Genomic DNA, 23,048 nt, shown 5'->3' with positions numbered 1-23,048 from the left:
TAGCAATTTCTCAAGACTGACCTGTAACCTAGCAACCAACATTTCCCACAGAGAATGATTAAAGGCCCCTCCTTGCTTGTTCCCGAGCAGGAGCCTCTGATGGATTTCTCCCAAGGACTGACACCTTCTGCGCACCGCGGTCCCTGTAGCGCAAACACGCCCTGTGCAATGCGAAAAAATGAATTGTCAGCCCTGCGTTTGGCCTTTTTAAAAAGCTTGACTGCCGGCTGTGGCGTGGAAAATAATGGCACTCCGGCAAGCGAGCAGAGGTGCGGGGCTAGAGCAAAGGAAGTGCAATAGCTTCTGCAGGGACACGGCATTTCTTCAGCACGCACGACTGTTTGGTCCATTATTGAAGGTCTTGTGATGGAGCAGATGGGCTGGGGGGTGCTATGGGATCAGCCTGAATGCCAATACAGAGGTTTTCAGTTCTCATTTTTGTTTCATCTTTGTTCCATATCTTCCTACCTTTAGGCTGCCATTCATGGCTTCTGTGGTGAAATATGAATGGCTGTACTAAAGTGTTAGGTCATGCCCAACTTTTGTATAAATCGTGAAACAGATATTTCAAATGTTAAGTACAAAAGTCCATCAGATCAAAACACAAAGTGTCCAAAGTGTCTACTGCCAGTTACTATTAGCTCAGACAAAACATTTCTGAATAGTTACCGGGTGCTGTGACATCTTGGAAGTGTATTTTTCATTGCTGCTTTTATCCTGCTTAACACGATATGACCTCTCAGTTAATTGTGCAGATACACAGAGCTGCCGATAATATCAGTGGCATCCTCACAGACCAATTTAATTGATTCCATCCATTCACCAGATGCCAGCCAGGCGCCGGCGTCTACACTCTTCATGGGTTTGTTATGTGCATCGTTTTGGGATGCCATTTGTTGTAGACTCATGTGTCAAAATGTAGTACATATGGATATTTCTAGATACTCAACAAAACTTATCCGAATCAGATTCCATTCCCATTCAACAGAACCAAAACAAAAACAAAACAATGCAGGACAATTTAGGGAGCAACCAGAATTAAATTGATTTGAGACTGATACTTTTCTCCAGTACTCCAGAGAGATTTCACAGAGGAATATGACTTCATATTGAAACGTTATAGCTATGGATTAGCATTTGTGAACATTGGGATCTTACATCATAACGCCTATAACATTTCCGAACTACAGCGTTGGTACTGATACATTACTACTGTGGGGGGTCTCTTCGGCGGAGAGGATAAAATTTTAAACATATTATCAATAATACAGCATGTATACGCAAGCACACATACTCCTGCAACCAAGCAGACGTGCTCACGCTCTCTCACACACAAACAAGCGCACGTAATACATGAATCGTGAGTTACTCTACACTTCTTTAACCGATTTCTCCTGCGGGTACTTTTTTTATGGGTTCTTAACGCACCCATGAAACCTCTATACATTAGGTAAAAAATAAACAAACCCACAGCTTTTGCTAGCTCATTATAATTGGGTTCCCTGTATATTTGATATCCTCATATTCCCCTTTCTCTGAGTTCTCCTTCATGCCGCTGTCTCTGTGCGTGTTGTTAGTTTTCTCAATAACAGATATGGGGGTCCCACGAGTCCCATTGCTGTGCTGGAGGACTCACTGAAGAACACTACTGAGGGATTGCAGTTTTCGCCCGAGCACCTCCGCGCTGTTTTCTTCCCTCCAGCCATTGTAGTGTGTGTAAGATGTGGTGGAAAACCTTTTTCGAGTGGGTGGGCCATGCGGGGGAGTTTAAGAGTGGCACATCCCATATCAGAGGAAGGCGGCACAGACGAGAGAAGCAACTTCAGAATATATAAGTGCACTTTTGGGTACGAGAAGAAGGAAGCAGTGTATGTGTGAAGACTACTGAAGTGCAACAAAGTTGGCATTTATTAAACCATTAGGTAGTCATGGAAACATTCTGAAACATTCACCAAAGTATCTACCCAGTTGATGTATTTGGCATCCAGCTACAACAAAGCCCTTCTGCGCAAGCCTACACACCCTTGCATTGATGTTCTACTTTACAAACTTGACCTGTATATGAAGATTTGGCATTTTGTATTAACATTTTAATCAATTATCCCATCACACCGACATATAAGAGGTATACATTCCGATTAAAAATATAGAACATCTACATAAAAGTGTAAAGTCAGATTTCTGGCGAGGGTGCACACGCAGTGCAGTGGCGTCTTCATGTCTTCAGCGGAGTCGTCATGGTGATGGTCATTCCCTCTCGTGTTTTATATCTGAAGAAGCAGTGCTACGCCTGCCAGCGTCCATTTGGAGGGACTCTCTTTGGTCTTCAGGTTGAATGTCCACACATACGTAGGTCCCCTCTGCCTGGTCTTGTAGACAGGACACTGGTAGACGTTGCGGGTCTCCTGTTTGTCTGCGGGAACGGCTTTGATGAAGATAACCGGGACGGCGGGGGTGAGCTCTTTCAGACGGGCGTCCACCATCACTCCTGCCTGTAAGACAGTGCACAGGGAGCAGGCTACATAGCGCATCCTTCAGTACCGCGGAGATGTCATATAAAGATAGAAGTTACAGATTTTATTTAATGAATTATGTGATATTTATATATGGTTTAAGATTATCCAGTACATGATGTGTGTAAAACAAGCCACCACTGAGTTATATAACCCTACCAGCACATTCAAGTGAAATTAATTAGTTAAATCCTGGTAAAAGCCGTTCAAATAATCTCAGCAAAGAGTTGCTTTTTCCCAGCCGATGGCTGCATTAATCCACTGGTCTCCTTGAAGGAGGGAAAGTCAGCACGTGTGAGACTAAAATCGGCTTGCCTTTCACACTGGACGGACATTGTGGGCAGGAATGTTTATTATTTTGTTTGTTAATGAACCCTCCTGGAGTCCAGCGAGGAAAGGAGGAGGCTGGACTCCTCAGATTTTTATAAGCGACAAATACAAACAGTGTTGACACTGCAGCAGTCCACAGGGGATGTTCATGGGTTGTTCAAGTTGTCCTTCAGCTGGCAACCTAACAGCACCGCAACGAGCCCAAACTCCACCGCTTCAAACGAATGTAAGCAATGCCACAACCGCCACGACTTAGCTTCCGAGTTTTTCCTCTGAACAGTATAAGAAAGTTTACCTCCACCCACATGCCTGCGGCCGGGTTTCCTGTCTGCCCTGCCTGGCTTCGAGCTGTGCGCTCTTCTCAAGCGCTGTGTGTCTGAGTTTGCCACACAATCAGTCAGACAGCTGACTGGCAGGTGTGTCAGGGGGAAATGTCAGACTCTGCTCTTTCCCAGTTGCGCACACAGTCGATAGACTTGTGGAGGATCTTCGTTTTTTTTCCTGAGCCTGGGAGCCCACACACCTACCATCCATGCAAACGACCGAAATATATACATAAAAAAAAGCTGCATTTGCTGTCATTTTGAAAATTGAGAAAAAAAAAATGTTATATAAAAAAATTGCATTTCTGTGATAAATCAGTAACTTTTGTTAAGTCATAGCAAATAGCAAAGCAATTAAAGCAGGCCCATGCAGTCTTCACGCCCTGTATTTAAAAGCTGCCGTCAGAGTAGCACTGGGAAAGCAGCACACATTTACATGCTCTCGTAAAAATCAGGCACCTTCACCACGGCAGCCTGCAGCAGTGCAACAGAGGCGTGGAAATGCGTGGAAACACCCTGTGACCACACATACAGCGCTGCGTCGAAAAGAAGGAATTCATTTTATTCTTTTTTTTTGGGGGGGGGAGGGATAAAAAATCTAATTTAACTAATGTATCCAAATCAATTGGGTGATTAACCTTACATTGCCATTTAATATCCAGCTGGTGTCATTAAGAGACTCAGTCGTAGCGAAACTCGGTTTCGAACTAGTGGGCTGAAAAACTCAAGTAACACGCCATGTTTGTGTGACACTCGGGGGATGTGTGTGTGTGCGCATCACCGTATTACTACTGTGCTAGCTCTTGGTAGACGTTATCCACTGTAGCCTGTACACCTCTCTGCCAGGGGTGGCTTCTGGGTGTGTGTGTGCTTATGTTTTGCTGTGTCATTCAGAAGCAATCTGCTCTTTCACGCCATGCCTTGCTATGACACCAGAGTAATAACCCGCAGCTTTGACTGGCCATTTCTCAAAAACAGAAAATAAGGTTATTTCTCCAGCTCAGGGACCATTGCCTTGACATTACAACGCTGCACTCCAAATCTACTACCTTTTTGTCATTCAACAGCCTCTTGTTTTGAGATGCTGAATTCCACCGCAAAAAAGTCCATTCAGCTCTACTAGTGCTTGCGCGTGGTTGCCATGTCCTTCGTACCCGCTCCCTCGGCCCGTTACCTGCGTGTCCCAGCGGGCACCCTCCATGAAGAGGCCGTGCACGTATGCCCCCTCGCGCGGCGGCGAGCTGAACTCCTCGCGGCTCTTCTTGGTGACGTCGCACTGCAGGCCCATGCGGTCCAGTGGCCACTCGTTCCGCCGCGCCGTCGCCTGCATGATGGCCGTGAGGAAGGACTGTGGGTTGAAGAAGCCGGCCAGCCACACGGCCGGTGGCAGGCTGAAGTCCGAGCTCCAGGCCTCCAGTTCGCGCACGCGCACCAGCAAGTCAGTGAACCACAGCGCCAGGGCGCACGTGGACGGGTAGGCCCGCTTGGTCCACGCCTCGGGCACCTGGTCCAGGTAGATGGAGCCTTGCAGGTTCTCCATGTCACTGGTCATGGTCAGCTCACCCTGAATGCGGGACGACAGATTCATGGCCGGCTGGCAAAAGGTGGCGGTTTCCAGACTCAGAAGCGATTAATCATGCTCATATTGAATCAGTGGCACACAAAGAAAATGGCTTTTTATAAGAACAGCAGTGGGAGGGAGGGGGGGGGGTTGATACTCTTGACACTCTTACAATGTGACCATGAGCGAACTCAGGCTGTTACATGGCCATTCACTGGAGCCAAGGGCAACTTAGGCCTTTCAGCGCGATAGCCACAGGAAGTCTTAACTCTTTCACTCTTTCTTAAAATTCTCTTCAATGATTGAGGCAGCAATCCTCGCTAAATCAGCTTATGCTTTGCTCAGGTTCAAATGCTCCCTATTTCTCCTTAATTGAGGTTGTAACTGCATTCAGTGGTATAATGCACTTAAAATAGCTTTAGAAAGAGCAGTGGCATCGATTGGAGGTGCCCTGGCGATTAAATTTCATTCCTACAGAATGACCTGTAATGGGGCACTCGGAGCACATTAGAAGTGTCGCCGTATCAAATGGGTCAGGAGAGCAATGCTATAACTACATGACAGATTCTAATAACATATACTCTATGAAAATCAATACGCAGGCATTGTTGCGTTGGGAGAGTGTAAAATGGCTTACAGTACCTTTAGGCCCAGGCTAAGCTCCTTAAGCGAGCGTTTGATCTCCTGGGTGAGGATGTTCATGCGCTCGCACTCCTGGAGGGCCACCACCACATAGGGGCTCCTCTCCTCCACCTTCCCCATCAGCTCCACCATGTTAAAGTCATCCGGAAGCTTCTCGAGGATCTCGTCCAGGACGGCTTTCACCTATCACGCGGGGGGTGTGCCAGCAAACATGGGCGACATTTCAGATCATTCAAATACACCCCCACAGTGGCCAAGACCTCTTATGCAGATTACAAAAAGGCCATTTTCTCTTATATGTCCCCGACAGACAAATTAACTGCACACTATCATGAACTTGACAGAGGAAAACATTACATACTAAGGGTGTAGAACATGTAATCATTATCAATCACTAGCTAAATAAATATAGAAATAACAGAGTCATTTTTCTCCATCACCTACATGACTGGTTCAATGCAAAGTGGTCACTATCTCCAAATCCCGGTCTTTTAACCAGAAAAGGTCAGCCACCATAAAGGACCTCAGCACCCTTCCACAGCTCCCAAAGCTAATCTGTGAAATGTCAGGGCTACCTGATCCCAACTCACTGCCAGGGAATTAGCTCCACTTAACCTTCTCCAACACGAGTGGGTCTCTGGCCCAGCACAGGCCAACAGTACTGGGCAGAGCTTTTGAGAGCAGCCATGGTCAATAGAGGGGATAGGACATTCATTTTGCCCACTGATTAGGGTAACGGGGTTAAACAGAGGCGAGGACATGCAGTGATGATGCAGCATTGTGCATAACGAGCCGTGATGGGTACACGATGCTGCGGGTGCACAGAGGTCAGAGGTCAACGTGGAAAGGACCACTGAGTCGGTCTCTTTAACGATACAAAAGCCTTCACAGGCTAAAGAAGATTCACTAGGTGCGCTCATGTGCACACGTTCAATTTTTGCTGTGTTAAGCCCCGACTATGGCAGGAGCACATGAAAAAAAAAAATCACCATGAAGAGAGAAAGAAGACTACAAAAGAAGACTACAAAGCCCAGAATGTTTATTTAGTGAATTCATTTAGAAGGACTTAGCTATATTAACACACGTCAAACTGAATAAAAAACCAAACTCAGAACATATGTAATGCATATGTGTAATACATATGTGTATATGTGTGTGGGCGCGTGCCGTGTATGCGTTCAGGCATCAGGTACCTTCTCGTCTCGCGAGGTGCCGCTGCCGGTGCCAGAGCCCCTGTCTCTGGGCTGCATCTCCAGCACGGTGCGGAAGAGCTTGTCTGAAGTCTGCGTGAGAAAGCCGATCTCGGCGTTGGGGTGCAGGCCGTACAGATAGGGTGACTCGGCAGGCAGCGCCTCATCTATGTACTGGAGATCAAGCAAGACCAGGGCCGGGAGAACAGAAAGGAAAACCGAACCATTTAGGCTGAAAACACAAAGCACTTAAACCTCGCTGAGGAGGTCAGATTCAACACAGCTAGAATGCAAACTGCGATTTACCATTTTTAAACGAGAACCAATCACTCTAGAGGGTCTGCATGGCCGCGCAAATACGGCTTAAGGGGACAGAAAAAGCCGGAGGGTGTGAGCGAAGGGAATCTTCAGATAGCTGTACGAGTGAGCATGTGCAGCAGCGTTGCCGTGACGTCTGCCCTGAAAACCTTAGGTTCGCTGAGCGAGAAGAAGGGAAGGGAGGAGAGAACGTCCCCCTCTCCCGACATTCACATTTCCGGGTTTGGCAGACGCTCTTATCCAGAGTGACTTTACACTTTCAATCATTTTACAGACATGGGCAAACTGTAGCGTCAGGAGTCTTGTGCAAGGACTGTTACTGGCATAGCGAGGGGCACACGCGTGGACTGAACCCCAGATGGGAGCCGGTGTTGTTACACACTCCACAATACCAACCTCTCTGCGGAAAGCCAAGCGTCTTTATTCCTCCAGCTCACTCCCCAAAGCCCTTACCATCTAGCTCATATTCTAGAGGAGCTTAGTGTCAAGACGTGCAGGCCAAATGGGCAGAACTAAGGATGGAACGAACGTCTTTGTGTTCTCTCCGTCCCCGCGGACGCGGCGCACTATACGGGCTGGACAGTGACAGCAGCAGAGCTAATTAAATCGCACTGACTCAAATTGTGCCCGGGGTCACCGAGCGGCAGAAGACGGCCGCCATCAATTACACCCTTGGAACTGTAGCAAATTATCGGTCCCATAAAAACAAACACCACCTTGATTATGTCAAAACCAATCAGGGAATGACATGCTTATTGTAGCAGTGCAGGGCAGGAGCGTTGCTCTGCTGCTGCTAGAGAAACAGCGATCTGCCCAGTGAGGTTGAAAGCAGTTTTCAATTTCGGAACTTGTGAGCTCTAAGTGCACTTGCTGTTGACTCGGAGTTGGATGAGAACCAGCTGAGCACGAGTGCAGAGGCTGAGCGAGAGCCCAGGGGTCCACACCCCTCGTGTGGTTTGGCATGCGGCTGGCAGGCCTGCGAGATGGAACGAAGCCGCTGGAGCCCAACTGAGGGTCCGTATTCTTTCAACTAACATCAAGGGCAGGGGATCCATTTACATACCCATTAATGATTTTGGGATGAGCCGTGCAGACTCAACCTGCCTCAGAGTTGTGCGTGCATGTGTACAACGCCAAAGCAGGCAGAGGACTGGTTTGTTAAAATACAAGTATTAAAAAAAGAGCAGATATTGTCAAGTATATTGAATCTTATGTTCTTATGATGCATTTCCATTACAGATAGAGAGAAATGTGAAAGAGGATTTGTTTAGGCAAACTCGTACTGCCTTATGCAAAAAAAGTGTTATTATGAGCTATTGGCGGGCATAACTGAACTTGAAAGGTGTTGATTTATTTGAACCTTTGAGAGGGCAGGTAGTGCACATCCTTTAAGGCCTATAAGTTGTGTTTTGAAGGCTGTCGTCGGAGCAGTCACACGTAGTTCGAACGCTTCGCCTTCCTCAGAGTGTACCTGCCCTCTGACGATACGTCAGATATGCCCTCATTTCCGACTGCAGAAATAAGAGTGGCTATATAACCCTTCAGAGATCCTGCACCTATCTGCTGCTCCACCATGCTTTTGGGAGGGGTGGGCGTGTTGGCAGGGGGTGTGCTTACCTGGTGATAGCCATTATAATCCATGTTCCCTGGCAGAGGGAAACCCGGAGCCAGGTACAGCTCTCCGTCCATCATCTCAGGCCGCACAAACTCCTCCAGGTAGGCGCGGCAGAGTCTGCGATCCCAGTCGTCCGTGATGTGGCCGCCGTACATGATCTCGCCGAAGAGGTAGCGCAGGTCATCGTATGGCACCTGGTGGGACGCAGCAGCGGCCTATCACACAGCCCCCTCTCCTGCTTCCTAACCGCTCATTGGCTGCCGTCAGCCTGTTAGCATATGTCAGCTTCTGACCTCACTGTAAAGTCTGCGGGCTTAACGGCTTTAGACTATACTACGCAATTACAAGATACAAAACAAACCCCCCCCCCCAAAAAAAACCCCAACCGACCTCGCAACATATAAAAACAAACAAAAAAGCCTGTTTAGATGGCCGTCCGGCGCTCGGCCCGTGGCACTGCCTGTCGTCATGGCTCGTCTGGGGGTTATGGCCCTGGGTAATGTGATTAAGCTAATATGCGACTAGCTGGCACAGGGCTGACAGACGATGCCCTTCCCAGGTGAGGCACTTATTATAAGCCCTGCAGAAACTGAGCGGGGCCTGAGGGGGCATTTAGGGGCTCTCACCACATGCCAGACCCGTGAGCACAAAGGGCATTAAAAGCGTCTATACAGGACTCGAGGCACTGCCTCACTCTGCCCTTGTCTGAGCCTCGAGGCCCAAAGACACGCGGACGACTGAACGGCCCAATAAATGCCGCACAAATGCCGCGTTCTTGTTTGGTCTTGTTATTCTGCTCATGTCTTAAGATTAATCAGGCCGGGCAAACGCGCACGGCTTTAGAGGGATGTGTGTGGAGATGTGAGGAGACCGGTCTGATAGCAGCTCCTGCACACAGGCTGCCTCTCCACTTACAAGTAGCTTCATGTAGTCGAGAGCCGCTCCGTGCAGAGCAGGCTGCAGCGTGGGAGGAGAAAGGCAATTTCACCGGCTCCAGCAAAAGCCCTGCTCGCTGTTCCGCAGGTAGTGCATATGTCAACAAGCTTGGTTTTGCTCTCTCTACCACTCCCTCTCTCTCTCCCTTTTTGCTGTGTATTCCCTCACCCTCCTGTTCCGCACCCGCACCCCCCCCAGTGTGTGCTGAAGTGGTGTGGCCGGGCCTCACCTTACTGTTGGCCTCCAAGTAGTTGTAGAGGACGTTGACTGAGATAGTGAGGTCGCCTGTGTTGAAGGGGTAGCTCCTGTTCCAGCCCTGGGGGCCGAATTTGCGCCTCTCTGCAACCACCGCATGGAAGTAGCACAGGGCGAACAGGATGCTTTTGAACTCGCTCTCGCGGGCGCACATCTCCAGGGTGTCCTGTTGGAGAGAGAATGTTTACTGCTGCAGGAAGAGAAGGAATTTGGCAACGAGCACCCCCCAGCTCCTGCTTTTAACAAAAGATAAAATAGTGGATGTTGAAACTCAACCCTTTTTTCCCCATCACCAACCCTCTCTCCTTTGCTCCCAGCTAGCCTACAGCCATTAGGAAGATCCAGACTACATTCCAATAAATTCTGTGGCCTGAGAATTCCCTTTAATTGTCAGCACTTGTCAGGGCTTTTAGCAGTCCTCCATCTTCCGGTTCATTAACTCAGATGACTTAAATTAGGGAGGGAGGTTTGTGAAATGAAAAGCAGCCCAACCTCTCAGGGGAGTCACAAAGAAAGACGTGGCAGCAATGCCACTTAAACCGCAGGGGGACGTTCTCTGGGCTTGAACTGTTTGGCGGAGGTGGCCGGGACCAATGGGCTGGTGTGTGTGAGCCTCTGATTCCGTCATGATGCCCATCAAGATTCCACACACAGATTTCTGTGTTGAGATGCAGTGAAAATCACCACAGTCCCTCCACATTCGCCTGCAGTCCAAATGCTCGTGTAAAAAAACCAAAATGTTTAAAAGCAGGAGCATGAGGCATTTCGTATTAATCCCATGTAAATATCAATAAACCCCTAGTGTCCCTGGGACAGGACTGATCCATATACCCCTGACGCCCTTCACGATCAAGGCTTTTTCTCTGTTTGCTTCAAAGCATGAAGGATGCAAGCCATCAAGCCATAATTAATCTTCCTAACACTGCGCATCACGTTCAGACAAATCAATCAAAGAGACAGACATGATCATTGTTAACCACTAATTTTGTTACTACAAAAGGAAGAGATTTGGCCATTTGCAACTGTGGCTGAAAAGGTCAATATGAAAGCAGATGTCATTTCCTGGATTATTACAGCTGGCTGGAGCTGCTAAGATCTTCAGGTCTTTTACCTTGCCGTCTCTCTTAGCCTACAGCATTGATTTGCTTTCGATGTGCGTACATGACTGAAATGGAAGTCATTAACCAAAGGAAACCTCCTAGAAAGCTACAACACCAGTGCGTTGCTATAGAGCTTATCGGAGAGATAGCCATCAGCTCAGCGAGCACAAAATTAGCCCAGAGCCCAGAGCACTAGGGTAATGGCATAGATAGGGTATCATCGATAAGACATGCGGAATTTTAATTATCATCATTAGCCATAGCAACCTCCCCAGTGACTCAAGTGATTGTGGTTCTTCTAGGATAAGCACAACAGACCCACTGGTGGGACAAAGCCCGTTCTAATGAAGCCAGGTGATGTAACACATGCAGAAACATTGTCACGGGCTTTTGTTTGTCTGGATCTACACACAGTGCCATTCCAAAGTGTCATTTCCTGTATCCTCTGTGACTTTCGAGGCCAGAGCAGGCCGCCGTACCTGGTTGAAGTTGTCCAGTGCTTTGTGCAGGTTCGCAAGCATGCCCAAAGGTGGCTCGTTGGTGATCTTGATGGAGTTCTCGAGGATTCCCTGAGGAATGTTGTGGCCCTCGGGCGACGAGGAGGGCTCGGCGCTGATGAAGACCCGGAAGTCGCGGTGGCTCCCGTCGCCGTGCTGCTCCAGCTTCTTCTCCAGGGTGCCCAGCCACTTGGCCACCAGGTGAATGTTCTGGTTCAGACGGGGAGGCGAAAGCAGTTTCACTGTACCTTAAAATTAAGGCGATGGCAGGCAGGCCAACTGACAACACGTCTGAGCACCAGCTGCAACAGCTGTGAAACGCAAAGCAGTCTGGGTCGGCATTATATTAGAATGGGCTACATTAGAATGCATCAACCAAACAGTTCTACCATCTCATGATTTCAAACAGTGTTCAAAACATACAAAATGTAAATGACTTCTAATGATTTTACAATGGCCAATGATCACGATTGATCTGGTAGACTGATCAGACAAGCAGACGCTTTGTTTACAGTCTCTTCTGTCAGACGGAGGACATGCCCCAGTGAAAGTATTCCAAATGAAGCACCCGGCATGCCAGTTCACTTAACAGCAGGAGTCGGAGTGCTCAGCACTGCGCTTCCTTCTTTGTGACAGCTCGGCTTAGGAGCCAGGAGTGAGGTCTCAGCAGAGACCGGCGGAGCTGTGAACTGCATACTAATCCAGTGGAAGTGACAGTCTGCAAGGCTTTTTTCTAATTATTGTATACAGCTGGAGTGAATTACAATAGTCAAAAGGGGAAAAAAAAACCAAACAAACAACAAAAAAACTGGTTATTTGAGGTCGCCACATCGGTCATTTTCCCCCTACAAAGGAAAATAAATCCAGTTCGGCGGGCTTTTTGAGAGTGTTGGAAGATTGCAGGGGATCCAAGTTATTGCCTTCGAAGCCAGAAAAAGGGTCCCCATTAGTGGAGAGCGGAAAACAAAACAGACTGCTGTTTTAACTTACAGCTCGACAGCGCAAGCTAAACTGTTTCTGCTCGAGGGCAGAGAGGGACGAAGAGGCCTGTCGCTGAGTGCAAATGAACCCCCCCAAGGAAGTGTCTCTGCTCGGCAACGGAGAGCAGAGAATCAGCTGTCTGGGAAGAGGTGTTTTGATTACCGTAAGCGTCACACACTGTCATCGCAGGTTAGCAAAAGCTGCAGCAGGGCACACAACGTGGCCCTCGCTGCCATCTCCCAGATGACGCGTCAGCTTATCAAGCGCTCGCTCGGCGGGCAGGACCACAGCTGCCGCGTGTGCGCTCGTGAGAAATGAGACACGTCGGAGTTTGCAATCAACAGCTTTGGAGCGACATGAAGTGATTACGCAATTACTGTATCTGATTCATTAGGCATAACCTGTTAAAGACATAATTAAATAATCAGACGAAATGAAGTCCCCGGTAGAACGGCAAGCAAGCCAAATGACAGTTTCCTGGAAGGGCGTGATTTGCGTTTGCCTGTGCTCTGGTGGGACTACAAGGTAGCCTTTTTACTCAGGCGGCTAGCGGCGGTGCACTGGGATGTGACGACAATCAGCTCGTAACAGGCAGTGCCAGAGATCGGGGTGAAGGCGAGCGGCCAACGCATTTCTTTTCCTAAAAAGCCAATAAAAGTTGAATGCCGCCGGCGTGGCCCCTTGTCCGTTAATAGCCCCCGCCCTGAGCTCTCACCCACCCCCTTTTGCTCTCCTATTCAATGCATATTGTAGCCCTTTAAGAGTACATTTCAGGACAGAGGGCAGAGGAGCGGAAAAGGAGGGGCAGTTTAGGCCACTCCATTCCCAGGACTGAGGATTTTCTCTCCCAATCTAAGCAATTGATTGCCTCTCCACGGCGAGTGGATTTCTGCATTCCCGTTGGCCAGGACCTGCGCCGCGCTGCAATATAATTAACCTTCACTGGAGGGGAACTTTCCATTGACCCAGTGAGCTTCTCGGCAATGCCTGAATCCATAAGCAGGGATGAGAGGAGACGGGGCCAGGGGGCGGGGCCCGCGCCGAGGTGGGGCGGACGGACAATGCGGGGCAAGGGAAAGTGGGGGCTCGTTCATGGGAGGAAGCAGAGCTGCTCGGAGAGCATCGATCCGGGCACGTATGCAAAAGGTAATTAAACAAATGCTGGCCTCCGTGCCGGCCTTCCCCGCGGCGCGGGGGAGGGGCTCGCGGATTTAAAGGAAGAATGCTCAGTTTGGGCGCGCTGCTGCCATTTCTGGTGGCCAATAAAAGGCGATTAGAATTCTGTACGTGTGCGTCTTTAGAAAGTTAAATACAGTCCTGCCATGTAGAGGCAGGGTAGCGTTATCCATCTGCATATAGCCCCTAAATGAATCAAAACCGGAATCCAAAAGTTTGCTCCCTAAAAAATATCGATTCTTTGGAAGTAATAAGCTTAACCACATGTATTTGGTCAATATGTCATATTCCGTAGCGATAGGCAAGGTTCCAGACTGACACTTAGAATAAGCAGCTGGGGGAACGGGACTGTGTGCTCACACTGACATTTGGATGGAGAAGAAGCAATCTAATGGACTCATTAGTGGAGTGCGCCTCTCTCCCTGGGGTGGGCCATCACTGGCATGGAGTAAGGACACATTCCTCTGGCCCTCCCCTCCCTGTGGGCCCAACAGGCCATTAATCATCAGAGAAGAACCTTGGAGAACTTGGGGAGACACGCAGCCCGGGCCCAGGTGCCAGCCCATGGCCCCGCCATTCAATTCCTTAGCAAAGCCCAGGTTTGGCAGCTGAATGCAGGTTGCCGGGTAACTCTCACAAGGATTCGGTTTGATTTTGATTCTTTAGGGAATAATTCAACACATCGTGAACTCTCCACAGTTCGGTTCAATCATTTTGCTCAGATTATGGGTAAAGTTAAATTCTTGATGCTGCTAGATGCTAAAGAACATTCAACCAGATCTTTTAGCCTCAGCTCCTTCAACCCTGCACACCCCTGCACACCCCTTTGCAACCTTGCCATGCATTGCTCAGTCCATGAAGCGTCCAGAGCTTGCCAATCAGCAACACTAATTTTGGAATATCATAATCGACTGAACACCTGTTGAATAAAGCACCATATTAAAAAAATGGATTAGAATGCAATTTTTAGAAAGGCATTTTTACACTCCAAAACTATGTTATCAGAAACAAAGACTCTGGATGCCTTCGAAGATTTGGAGTAAGTGTAGCATGCGGCGCTACCTGTAATATCACCCAGTGGCCCTCACGAGCTGCCAGGTCCAATACTCGCTCTGCCACCAGCTCCTGCCCTTGGCCCAGCGACACATTGTGGAAGTTTCGGTTGTCGAACGTGTATCCCAGCTTCCGACCTGCAAGACATGGCATCGCTGGAGATGTTCACCCACCTTCCGCATTTGTTCACAGGAATCATTGCAACAGAACGTGAAGATAACATGAGTAGTGCAAATGATCTAGATTCCTGTTTCACATAGCCTCGTTCTCAGAGAGGATTCCTTGTCAGGCCAGCCCTCACTAATTGATTACTTTGCGCTTTGGTTATGATTTGATTAGGCACACTTGCACAAACAGGCATGTCTAATCAATTTCTGCACTCTTCCAGGAAGCTTATAAGAGCCACCTTTCAAAGGACATGATGCATGTCCAGGCAGTAGCAGCCTCCTGGTGCAAGGAGTCTATCTTTGAGGCAAAGTTGGTCTGTTTACCAACCATTCCCCCAAACAGCACTCAGTCAGTACTGCAGTAGATCAACTACCCGTGGACTCCAACAAGAGGGCATTAAAAAGTTTATTCTCAATGTCAAGGCTGAAAAAGAAAAAGAGAAAACTACTTCCAAGCAACAGTACCGTGTTTTTCCACGTCCTTCAGGGGGTCAACTCCGGGTGAGAGGATGAAGAACATGGGCGTGGCTGCTCCTGATTCTTTGAAGGAGACTGCGAAGTCCACGGCACGGCCCATCACGTATTTACTGCCTAGCTTTTCCTCCACAAAGTCTCTGTCCAGAGGAATGCAGAAAAACAGAGACCCTAGATCTACCCGCCATTCACGGTGTCCAGTGCAAATCATGTCCGATACTCACGAAACGTACAGAAAACCTTCACGCATACGGATGGTGCAAGACATGCCCATGCTGTTGGTTACGTACCAGCACATAAGCCAGAAGACTCGCAGGACAAATCAGAGTTGTATGGGCCTTCCCACATATGTGTAATGCTTCCCAGAGCATTACACGTAAAATGCACCAAGCTCATAACAAACCAGCAGAATTAGCAGCAGAGGTGATTGGTGAGTTTTTGTGCTGTGTTCAGTGAATTTCCAAGCTCTCAGCACACCTGGACCAGGTAATCAGCATTCTACAGCCTTTGATGATCTGGTTCAGATGTGTTGGGAGCAGAAAGGGAAACAGCAGTGACCATCTGCTGGTCCAAATGACCAGTTTGTCAGGAGTGCGACTGCATAATGGATTACCAAACTACTAGATGGCATTCTGCAGAACTAATATCAAAAAAGCAACAATTATGTCCGACAACATCACCTTGTTTCTACAAGTTTAGTGTGACGGCTGACCTGATGGCGTAGGTCATCCGATCAGGTCGTAAGGCACGCATCATGCACAGTCTCTGCAGGGAGTTCTTGTTCTTCCAATCCTGAGGGAACTTCTCCTTCTCTGGACACTCGGATTCCACAAAATTCTTCCAGCGCTTTGCCGAGCCCTTGATGTCCCGGTCCAGGTTTTGAAACTCCTCCATAACACAAAGTGCCTGAAATGAAACAGAAACACACACACACACACACACAGAAACATACAGGCCCATGGCATTAGATCATACGTCTTTACCCAGTGGTTCACTCATAAATAAATGCTAGTCAAAGGCACTTATTTATGTTAAAGGAATAAAGTAGTACATGTTTGCACCGGCTTTAAAAGCATCATATGTCTGGAGCTTGATTGGGATGTGTTATATAGTACATGCATGCATGGGGTCTAATTGCTGAGTGAGCCATGCCATCCAAATAAGGCCGGCAACAAAGGAAGTCCCAAGAAAAAGACGAGAATGTCTGGGAGCAGGCGCCGGTGTGGGTGTCAGGGTGTTAATCTAATCACAAACTGCTGAGTAAACACTGGCGAGTCCCTTCATAATGGAGAGTCCCAAAGTGCTGATGCGGTGGAAGGAGGGCTTTCTTATTGCTCAGTTATATTTATCTGCGAGCGACGGCGTGACACATGCCGCTCCTCTTCCACCCAAGCCCAAGGTTCTGAAAGCGTCAGGAGGCCGATGACTCATAATCCCCAGAAAGCCCTGCTTATGGAAAACCATACATTTGGGTGTTGTAGTTTAGTGCAATGTGGACTGTTTGCTTCTGCAGAAGAAACTTGGGACTCTTGCCTAAGTTGACAGTTGCTGGTTCTGCATGACTGTTCAGCTCTGTGGGCTCAGCACCAGAATCCGTTTTACTGGCCAGGTAAAACAGCCTTATGAAGAATCTGACCTGCCAGTTGCTGACATTACACAATATTACCATGCATATGTTAAAAAAGAAATAAGAACAGTACATAGCAAGATATACGTGGTGTCAATAAGGAATAAGCAACAAACCAACGTATGCGTCTGTATCTGTAACATATGCTTACACATCTGTATAAATGGTACATATGTGGGGTACAGATGTATAAAGTTTGTGCACAAGCCTAAGATGCTGCACTTGAGCATCAGAACAGACATGCAAGTGCAGCATATGCGTTGTGTTCATGGGCAGAGTGTTATACAGCGCTCAGACGACACTGTAGCCTACGTAGTTAAGACGCCAGGAGAAACATCGCGCTGTTGACGCTGGAGGACAGTGACAGTCAGCTGCCAGTTGCTGAAAATACTGCTGCCCTGTGTAGTTGTTTTCATCTTAATGGTGTGCTATCGAAACCCTGAAGCTGGAGTCGGCCATGATCTTGACGGGACCTGGTGTTCCAGAGGAATTTGAGGGTGGGCAGGGCACCGCCAGTAATCTTCCCGCAGGCTAGACAACGCAATGAGGTTCCATCCTCTCACGCAGCCGCTGACATAACCAGACATTTAGAGATGACGTGACGACACACTTCATAATGGCCAAATGGAACTGGGCCATTAATGCCTGCGGTGGTTTGAACTTTTTAACTGCCGAAGGAATCACATCCTTCTACAGCGCACCTCCTTTGTGATGGGATCGGCGTGGTCCTCCCGTTGGAGATCCCGGGAGATTACTCTTTGGAAGAATATGACAGACTCTACTGTGGTGCCAGCTGGACTGTTGATAATTAGAGGAAGCAGAGGTGGGGGTGTTCTCTAAGTTCACCATCACCTCCCCCAGTGCCAGATTGTTGAAACTGCACTAGGACACCAGCTGTTTCACCTCCTGCCAGTTTGTACTCATCACCATTTTGAATGAGACTGATCGTGTCCTCAGCAAGCTTCAGTATCTTTAGAGGTCTTCCCTCAGGTGGCACGGCCACAGCAGAGAGGACAAAATCCATGACCCTGCAGGTCAGTCCTGAGGGTCAGAGTCTCAGGTTTGCTTTCGCTGCATCACGCACCATCGGACGGACATGTGAAGGCACAGACGGTTCGGGCAGCTTGGTTTGTTAAAACTGCGGGACAGCTGCAATCAGGGCAGAATCGTGACGTGGGAGACCCCCCCTTTCCAAATGCAGGAGAAGATGTACTCACTGACCACTTTATTAGAAACACCATACAGATGTAGTTAGAGACTATAGTCTGTCTGTTGCCTGTCAAAGCCATCTTGGAACCCTTCATCTGTGGTCAGTTTCTGACCACAGGACTGCTGTTGCCTGGATATTATTAAGTCACTGATGTCTTCTGGGACAGCTCCTGCAGCACTTATGCATTTGAAGAATTATTGGAAACATAATTAATATTGGGTTTATAGCTTAGTGGTGCAGGTCAGAAGCATCTATAAGTGCATTGCAGGTGTACCACTGAACGTGACCAGGGAACACAGGTATAGTAGGTGCAGGCCTGTGGGCCTCACAGGGGTGTGCTGGCAGGGGTCTGTGACGCTGTAGAGAACAGCAGTCTCTTCAAAGTCTTCATGACCACTGAAATCAGCGTTACTCTTACCCTACCCAGTACAAGTATTGTCAATATTTCAGGAATCCTTCACTCATCATCACATCATTCAACTCCAAATATGATTAGTAAAGGGCCGCGTGCTCCTTTCCATGCTACTGCCCCCTGCTGGCTGCAAGGGTGAACGCCCACACCGACAGAGGGGGCCTAAAAGATTCTGAGGTTTAGGAAGTACGACTCCAGGTCTGGAGAGCAAGGGTTTAGCAGCAGCGCTCATCATCCTCACACAGCTGACGTCTCCTCCTCAGACGGACAAGCTCTTGTAACTCTCCCCAAAATACTGAAAATAGTGCACAAGGGTTCTCTTAACTTCACATAGAAAATAGTGCACAAGGTTCTGTTCACATATAAAGCAGGGCAATGTCAAGAGCCCTAGCAATGACGGAACAGAAATCAACAAACATTGTCCTGGCTTAAGTTAGGCATAATACACAAGCTGTATGATAATAATATTTACATTTACGGCATTTAGCTGATGCTTTTATCCAAAGCGACTTACAAATATGACTGAGTACAACTTGAGTAATTGAGGGTTAAGGGTCTTGCTCAGGGACCCCACAGTGGCAACTTGGCAGTGGAGGGGCTTCAACCAGCAACCTTCCAATTACAAGTCAAGTACCTTCACCACTGAGCTACCATTATGTAACAAGGACCTTTATGTAGCATTGTTCTTAGGAATTTTACACCAGGCCTACCTTATTGTTACTCATTATCGTTAGAACCACTACAATAGCAATAGATAATGACATTTTATGATCTTAAAGTGAGAGACATTTTCGAGTTGCCTAAATTGTGCAATCACTATCCCTGATATGCAATCAGTGTCACTGTATGCATGAACCAAAAAAACCCAAAACAAAAACGCAGCACCGTATTTGGTGTGACTGTAGCTGGGTATGGTAGCTTGTGGGCACAGACTGGAACACCAAGTCAAAACCTGACTTTAGAACAAATTCAGAAATCATTTAACTTGATGCTAAGGATTCTGTTTTAAATATTAACATGCTTTGAAAGCGTTGGGAATACACTTGCCATTAAGGTTCAGCTTATTGCCAGACAGATCTGACAAGTGGGTAAACTTTTGCTCGATGTCATCCTCAGGGATGCCTGCACTAATACTAAACATACTGCATGTTATAAGCATCTGAGCATCCAGAAATGGCTTTAAGGGAAATGGGAGGTGCAGAGGGACAGTTCTGTTTTTGCTGCAGAGTTGCACAAAGAGTTATGGTTCTCTTCTCCAGATGAAATTCCTGTGAAAACTATATGAAAACTAACTGATCTGGATGATGCAAGTGTATTGTAAGTCTTCTGTTAGGGTGTAAGTAATCCACTACAGGGTGATATGCATCACACTACAGTATGTCAGACATAGCAGAGGTGGTGTTAGCATGCATGCAACACGTGTCCGATCACCTCGCTGCTGTCTTACCTTGATGCCTCCCCAAGAATGATTAGACAAGAAATCTACAGGTGACGACACGCCAGGCTGTACAGGATACCTCAGCAAAAAGTCCAGCTCACTCGCATTGATCTCTTTATTCATCTGTAAAATCTAGGAAGATGAGAGAAAGGCTGAGAGAGTCAGAGACAGAGAGAAAGCAGATACAATGCAACAGATGTTCTTGTTGACACCGCTTGACCTTCTTGGCCCAACAGCAGGCGGCGCGTAGCTCACCTGGAAGGTGAGCTGGGCAGTGTATGTGAGTTTGTCACGTTCAAAGAGCCCACGGGTGGTGTACTGGAACACGGAGGAAGTGATGCTGTCAGTCAAGTTTAGCACTCTCTGTTTCAAGGCCTCGTCTGGTGCTGCCTTCAACACAGCATTCTGGAATACCACACTGAAAGCCTGACACGCGCACGCACGCATGCATACGCACCCACACACATATGCACAAACATGGGCATGCATGCACATCAGCATGCACACACACACACACACACACACACCCATGCATGACACACACACACACACACACACAGACAAACAGAAGGATTATTAGTTAACTCCAATCATTTCTATTTCATTACTGGACCACTTTTGTTCAGTCTAAATGTATCAGTGTTTGCTGGAGATCATTGTTCTCTCCCCCTGCATAAACGTGTATGAAAGAAAGAGGCAATTATTGCTCGATCGTTGTAGACTGCGTTTTGTCAGCGCATCAGGACTGTCTGGAAAGCTGAGGAAGCCTCATCACACAGACCAAAAGCAACTTAATCAAGCGTTTTTAATCTTCCACTAATGTTCACAAACCTCTTGTTTGCTATACTGACACCTTGTCCGTATCATAAGTCAGGCCCCTGATTCCATTACAGCAAGTTTGTGTGTGTCCAGGGACTGTGACAGTGCATTGTATTAAATGTCATATTTCACAAAGGGTGGATGGCTGAGAGAGAGAGAGAGAGCAGATGCCAAAAGAGACAGAACATAAAAGAAGAAGGGAACAGGAAATACAATAAACGCTGTCTGGAGAGCAGACGGAATCAGGGGGAAGGAGGAAATAAAGAAAGAGGCCAGTGAAAAGTGCGTGTCCCGTCCAGGGTCAGCAGCACGAGGCTACCTTGAGACTGAACTGGTACATGGGGTGGATTTTATTGAGGTCGTTCATGATGAAGTAGAGGAGAGATGCGCGGGAGGCTGCTGGTCGGTAATGCTCTCGCGCCTCGTTGATCTGGGCCTCCGTCACCTTCGCCTCCTTCACCTAAATCAGCACACACACACACACACACACACACACACACACACACACACACACACACACACACACACACACACACACGCACGCACACACACGCACAGGCACACGCACAGGCACACACACACACGCACGCACGCACGCACACACACGCACGCACACACACAGGCACACGCACAGGCACACACACGCACGCACACACACACACACGCATGCACACACACACACAGGCACACGCACGCACACACACGCACGCACACACGCACGCACACAGGCACACGCACGCACACACACACACACACACACACACACGCGCACACGCACGCACACAGGCATGCACACAGGCACGCACACAGGCACACGCACGCACGCACACACACGCACGCACACACACGCACGCACACACACAGGCACACGCACGCACGCACACACACGCACGCACACACACGCACGCACGCACACACACGCACGCACACACACACAGGCACGCACACAGGCACACGCACGCACACACGCACGCACGCGCACGCACGCACACGCACACACATGCACGCACATGCACGCACACGCACATACAGGCACATACACACAAAAAGACATCTGTAAATACACACGAGCGCATTTGAGATAAAGACCATGACTGTGACAAGACCAAAAGAAAAGAAAAAAGTTCAAAACCTTTGTCATGGTTTGGTTATAAGCTGATAAACTACTGCACCACAGTTCTCCAGCGGAGGGCAAACCCTTGCATGCTCCATCTGACACACTACCTTCTCCTCGATTTCTGCAGCTGTGCGTTTGGTTATTTCCAGATTTTCCACCAATTCCGTGTCTCCTAGGAAGTTCCCGGAAGCTGAAGACAGGCGAGATAAGATGCTGTCTTCCAGGGTCTTCAGCGTGATCTTGAACCCATTCTGTTGCTTTGTGAGGCCCGACTAAAGAAAAGAACAGCAAAGAAGAGAAAAACAGCAGCCTGCGTTATCAGGAACGCCGCATCGCGCGGGCCGGCGGCAGAGGGCAGCTCCACGACGGCCATCGATATCTGCATCCACCAAGCGCAGGCAAGGAGGTGAATGCTGGGTGCATTAAACAACTTCAACCCTGCATAGAACATCAAATTATCCCCAGCCTTCACAGGGCTGTCAGTGCTGATGAATCCACACACCACGTTCTGCCAGTTACACAAACACACGAACAAACACGCCCCAACATGTGGGCAGTAGCAGGTATACAGACTGATTCAAGCAAGATGCAGCCAGTCAGATGTTGTGGGCAGTGAAATAATGATGCTTTCTTTTTTTCTTCAATAAGCCCATTTAAAAATCCAAACACCATTACTGTCAGCTGTCTGAACTACAGCACAGGAAGAAAATGTAAATAACTGTGATGTGCATCAGCGGGAGTTCCAAGGGACTTGTTACTTTTTATGAGATTTCATTCCTGCCAGTGATAATGCGATGTGCGTGGAGAAATTTGTATTCTGACTTTACTAAACCGGACCTAAACCTTCAGTAAAACAGGGAGAAGGCACTCCCAGCACAACCGGTACCCTTAATGAGTTAGTAATTAATGATTAGCCCTTTCTTGCCATACGGTAAGTGCAATTTCATAAGACTCAGGAAAACAATTAACCGGCCAGAACGAGGTTTAATTGGAATTAAAACAAGATAATATTTCTATAATTTCAGGCAAATAATGATGCAACAATAGGAGCATGGATGGCTAACTGAATTTAAGGAGAAGGACCTCCTCTTCCTCATTACAGCGGCAGACAGACGCCTGCAGAGGTGAGAATGACATTTACAGAGTCGGCAGGTCTTCCCTGAGCAAAGGGCCATTTAAAAACCGAAACTATGGGGTTTTTTTGTCTGAATATGGTAGTTTTATGGTTTTTTAAATAAATAAAATTGAAGGAGAATTGTGTAATGTGACAAAGATAAGTAATACCTAATTCTGT

At 48.0% G+C, this 23,048-nt stretch overlaps 1 protein-coding gene across 1 annotated transcript in view; it reads right to left on the bottom strand.

Annotated features, from left to right (window-relative positions):
• Nucleotides 1-1,873: 1,873 nt before the first annotated feature.
• dnah9 (dynein, axonemal, heavy chain 9) overlaps nucleotides 1,874-23,048 on the bottom strand; it is a 69,325-nt gene continuing 48,150 nt past the window's right edge. The window contains 14 exon segments of the mRNA XM_026999642.2: nucleotides 1,874-2,492; nucleotides 4,341-4,730; nucleotides 5,370-5,552; nucleotides 6,563-6,733; nucleotides 8,495-8,686; nucleotides 9,658-9,849; nucleotides 11,263-11,490; nucleotides 14,500-14,627; nucleotides 15,123-15,271; nucleotides 15,844-16,037; nucleotides 19,828-19,950; nucleotides 20,074-20,244; nucleotides 20,957-21,097; nucleotides 21,862-22,026. Of these exon segments, the coding sequence (XP_026855443.2) occupies nucleotides 2,265-2,492; nucleotides 4,341-4,730; nucleotides 5,370-5,552; nucleotides 6,563-6,733; nucleotides 8,495-8,686; nucleotides 9,658-9,849; nucleotides 11,263-11,490; nucleotides 14,500-14,627; nucleotides 15,123-15,271; nucleotides 15,844-16,037; nucleotides 19,828-19,950; nucleotides 20,074-20,244; nucleotides 20,957-21,097; nucleotides 21,862-22,026 (2,655 nt within the window). The 3' untranslated portion in view covers nucleotides 1,874-2,264.

The sequence above is a fragment of the Electrophorus electricus genome, chromosome 14, assembly GCF_013358815.1.
Source record: "Electrophorus electricus isolate fEleEle1 chromosome 14, fEleEle1.pri, whole genome shotgun sequence".
NCBI lineage: Eukaryota > Metazoa > Chordata > Actinopteri > Gymnotiformes > Gymnotidae > Electrophorus > Electrophorus electricus.
This window is presented reverse-complemented; position numbering and strand designations above follow the sequence as displayed.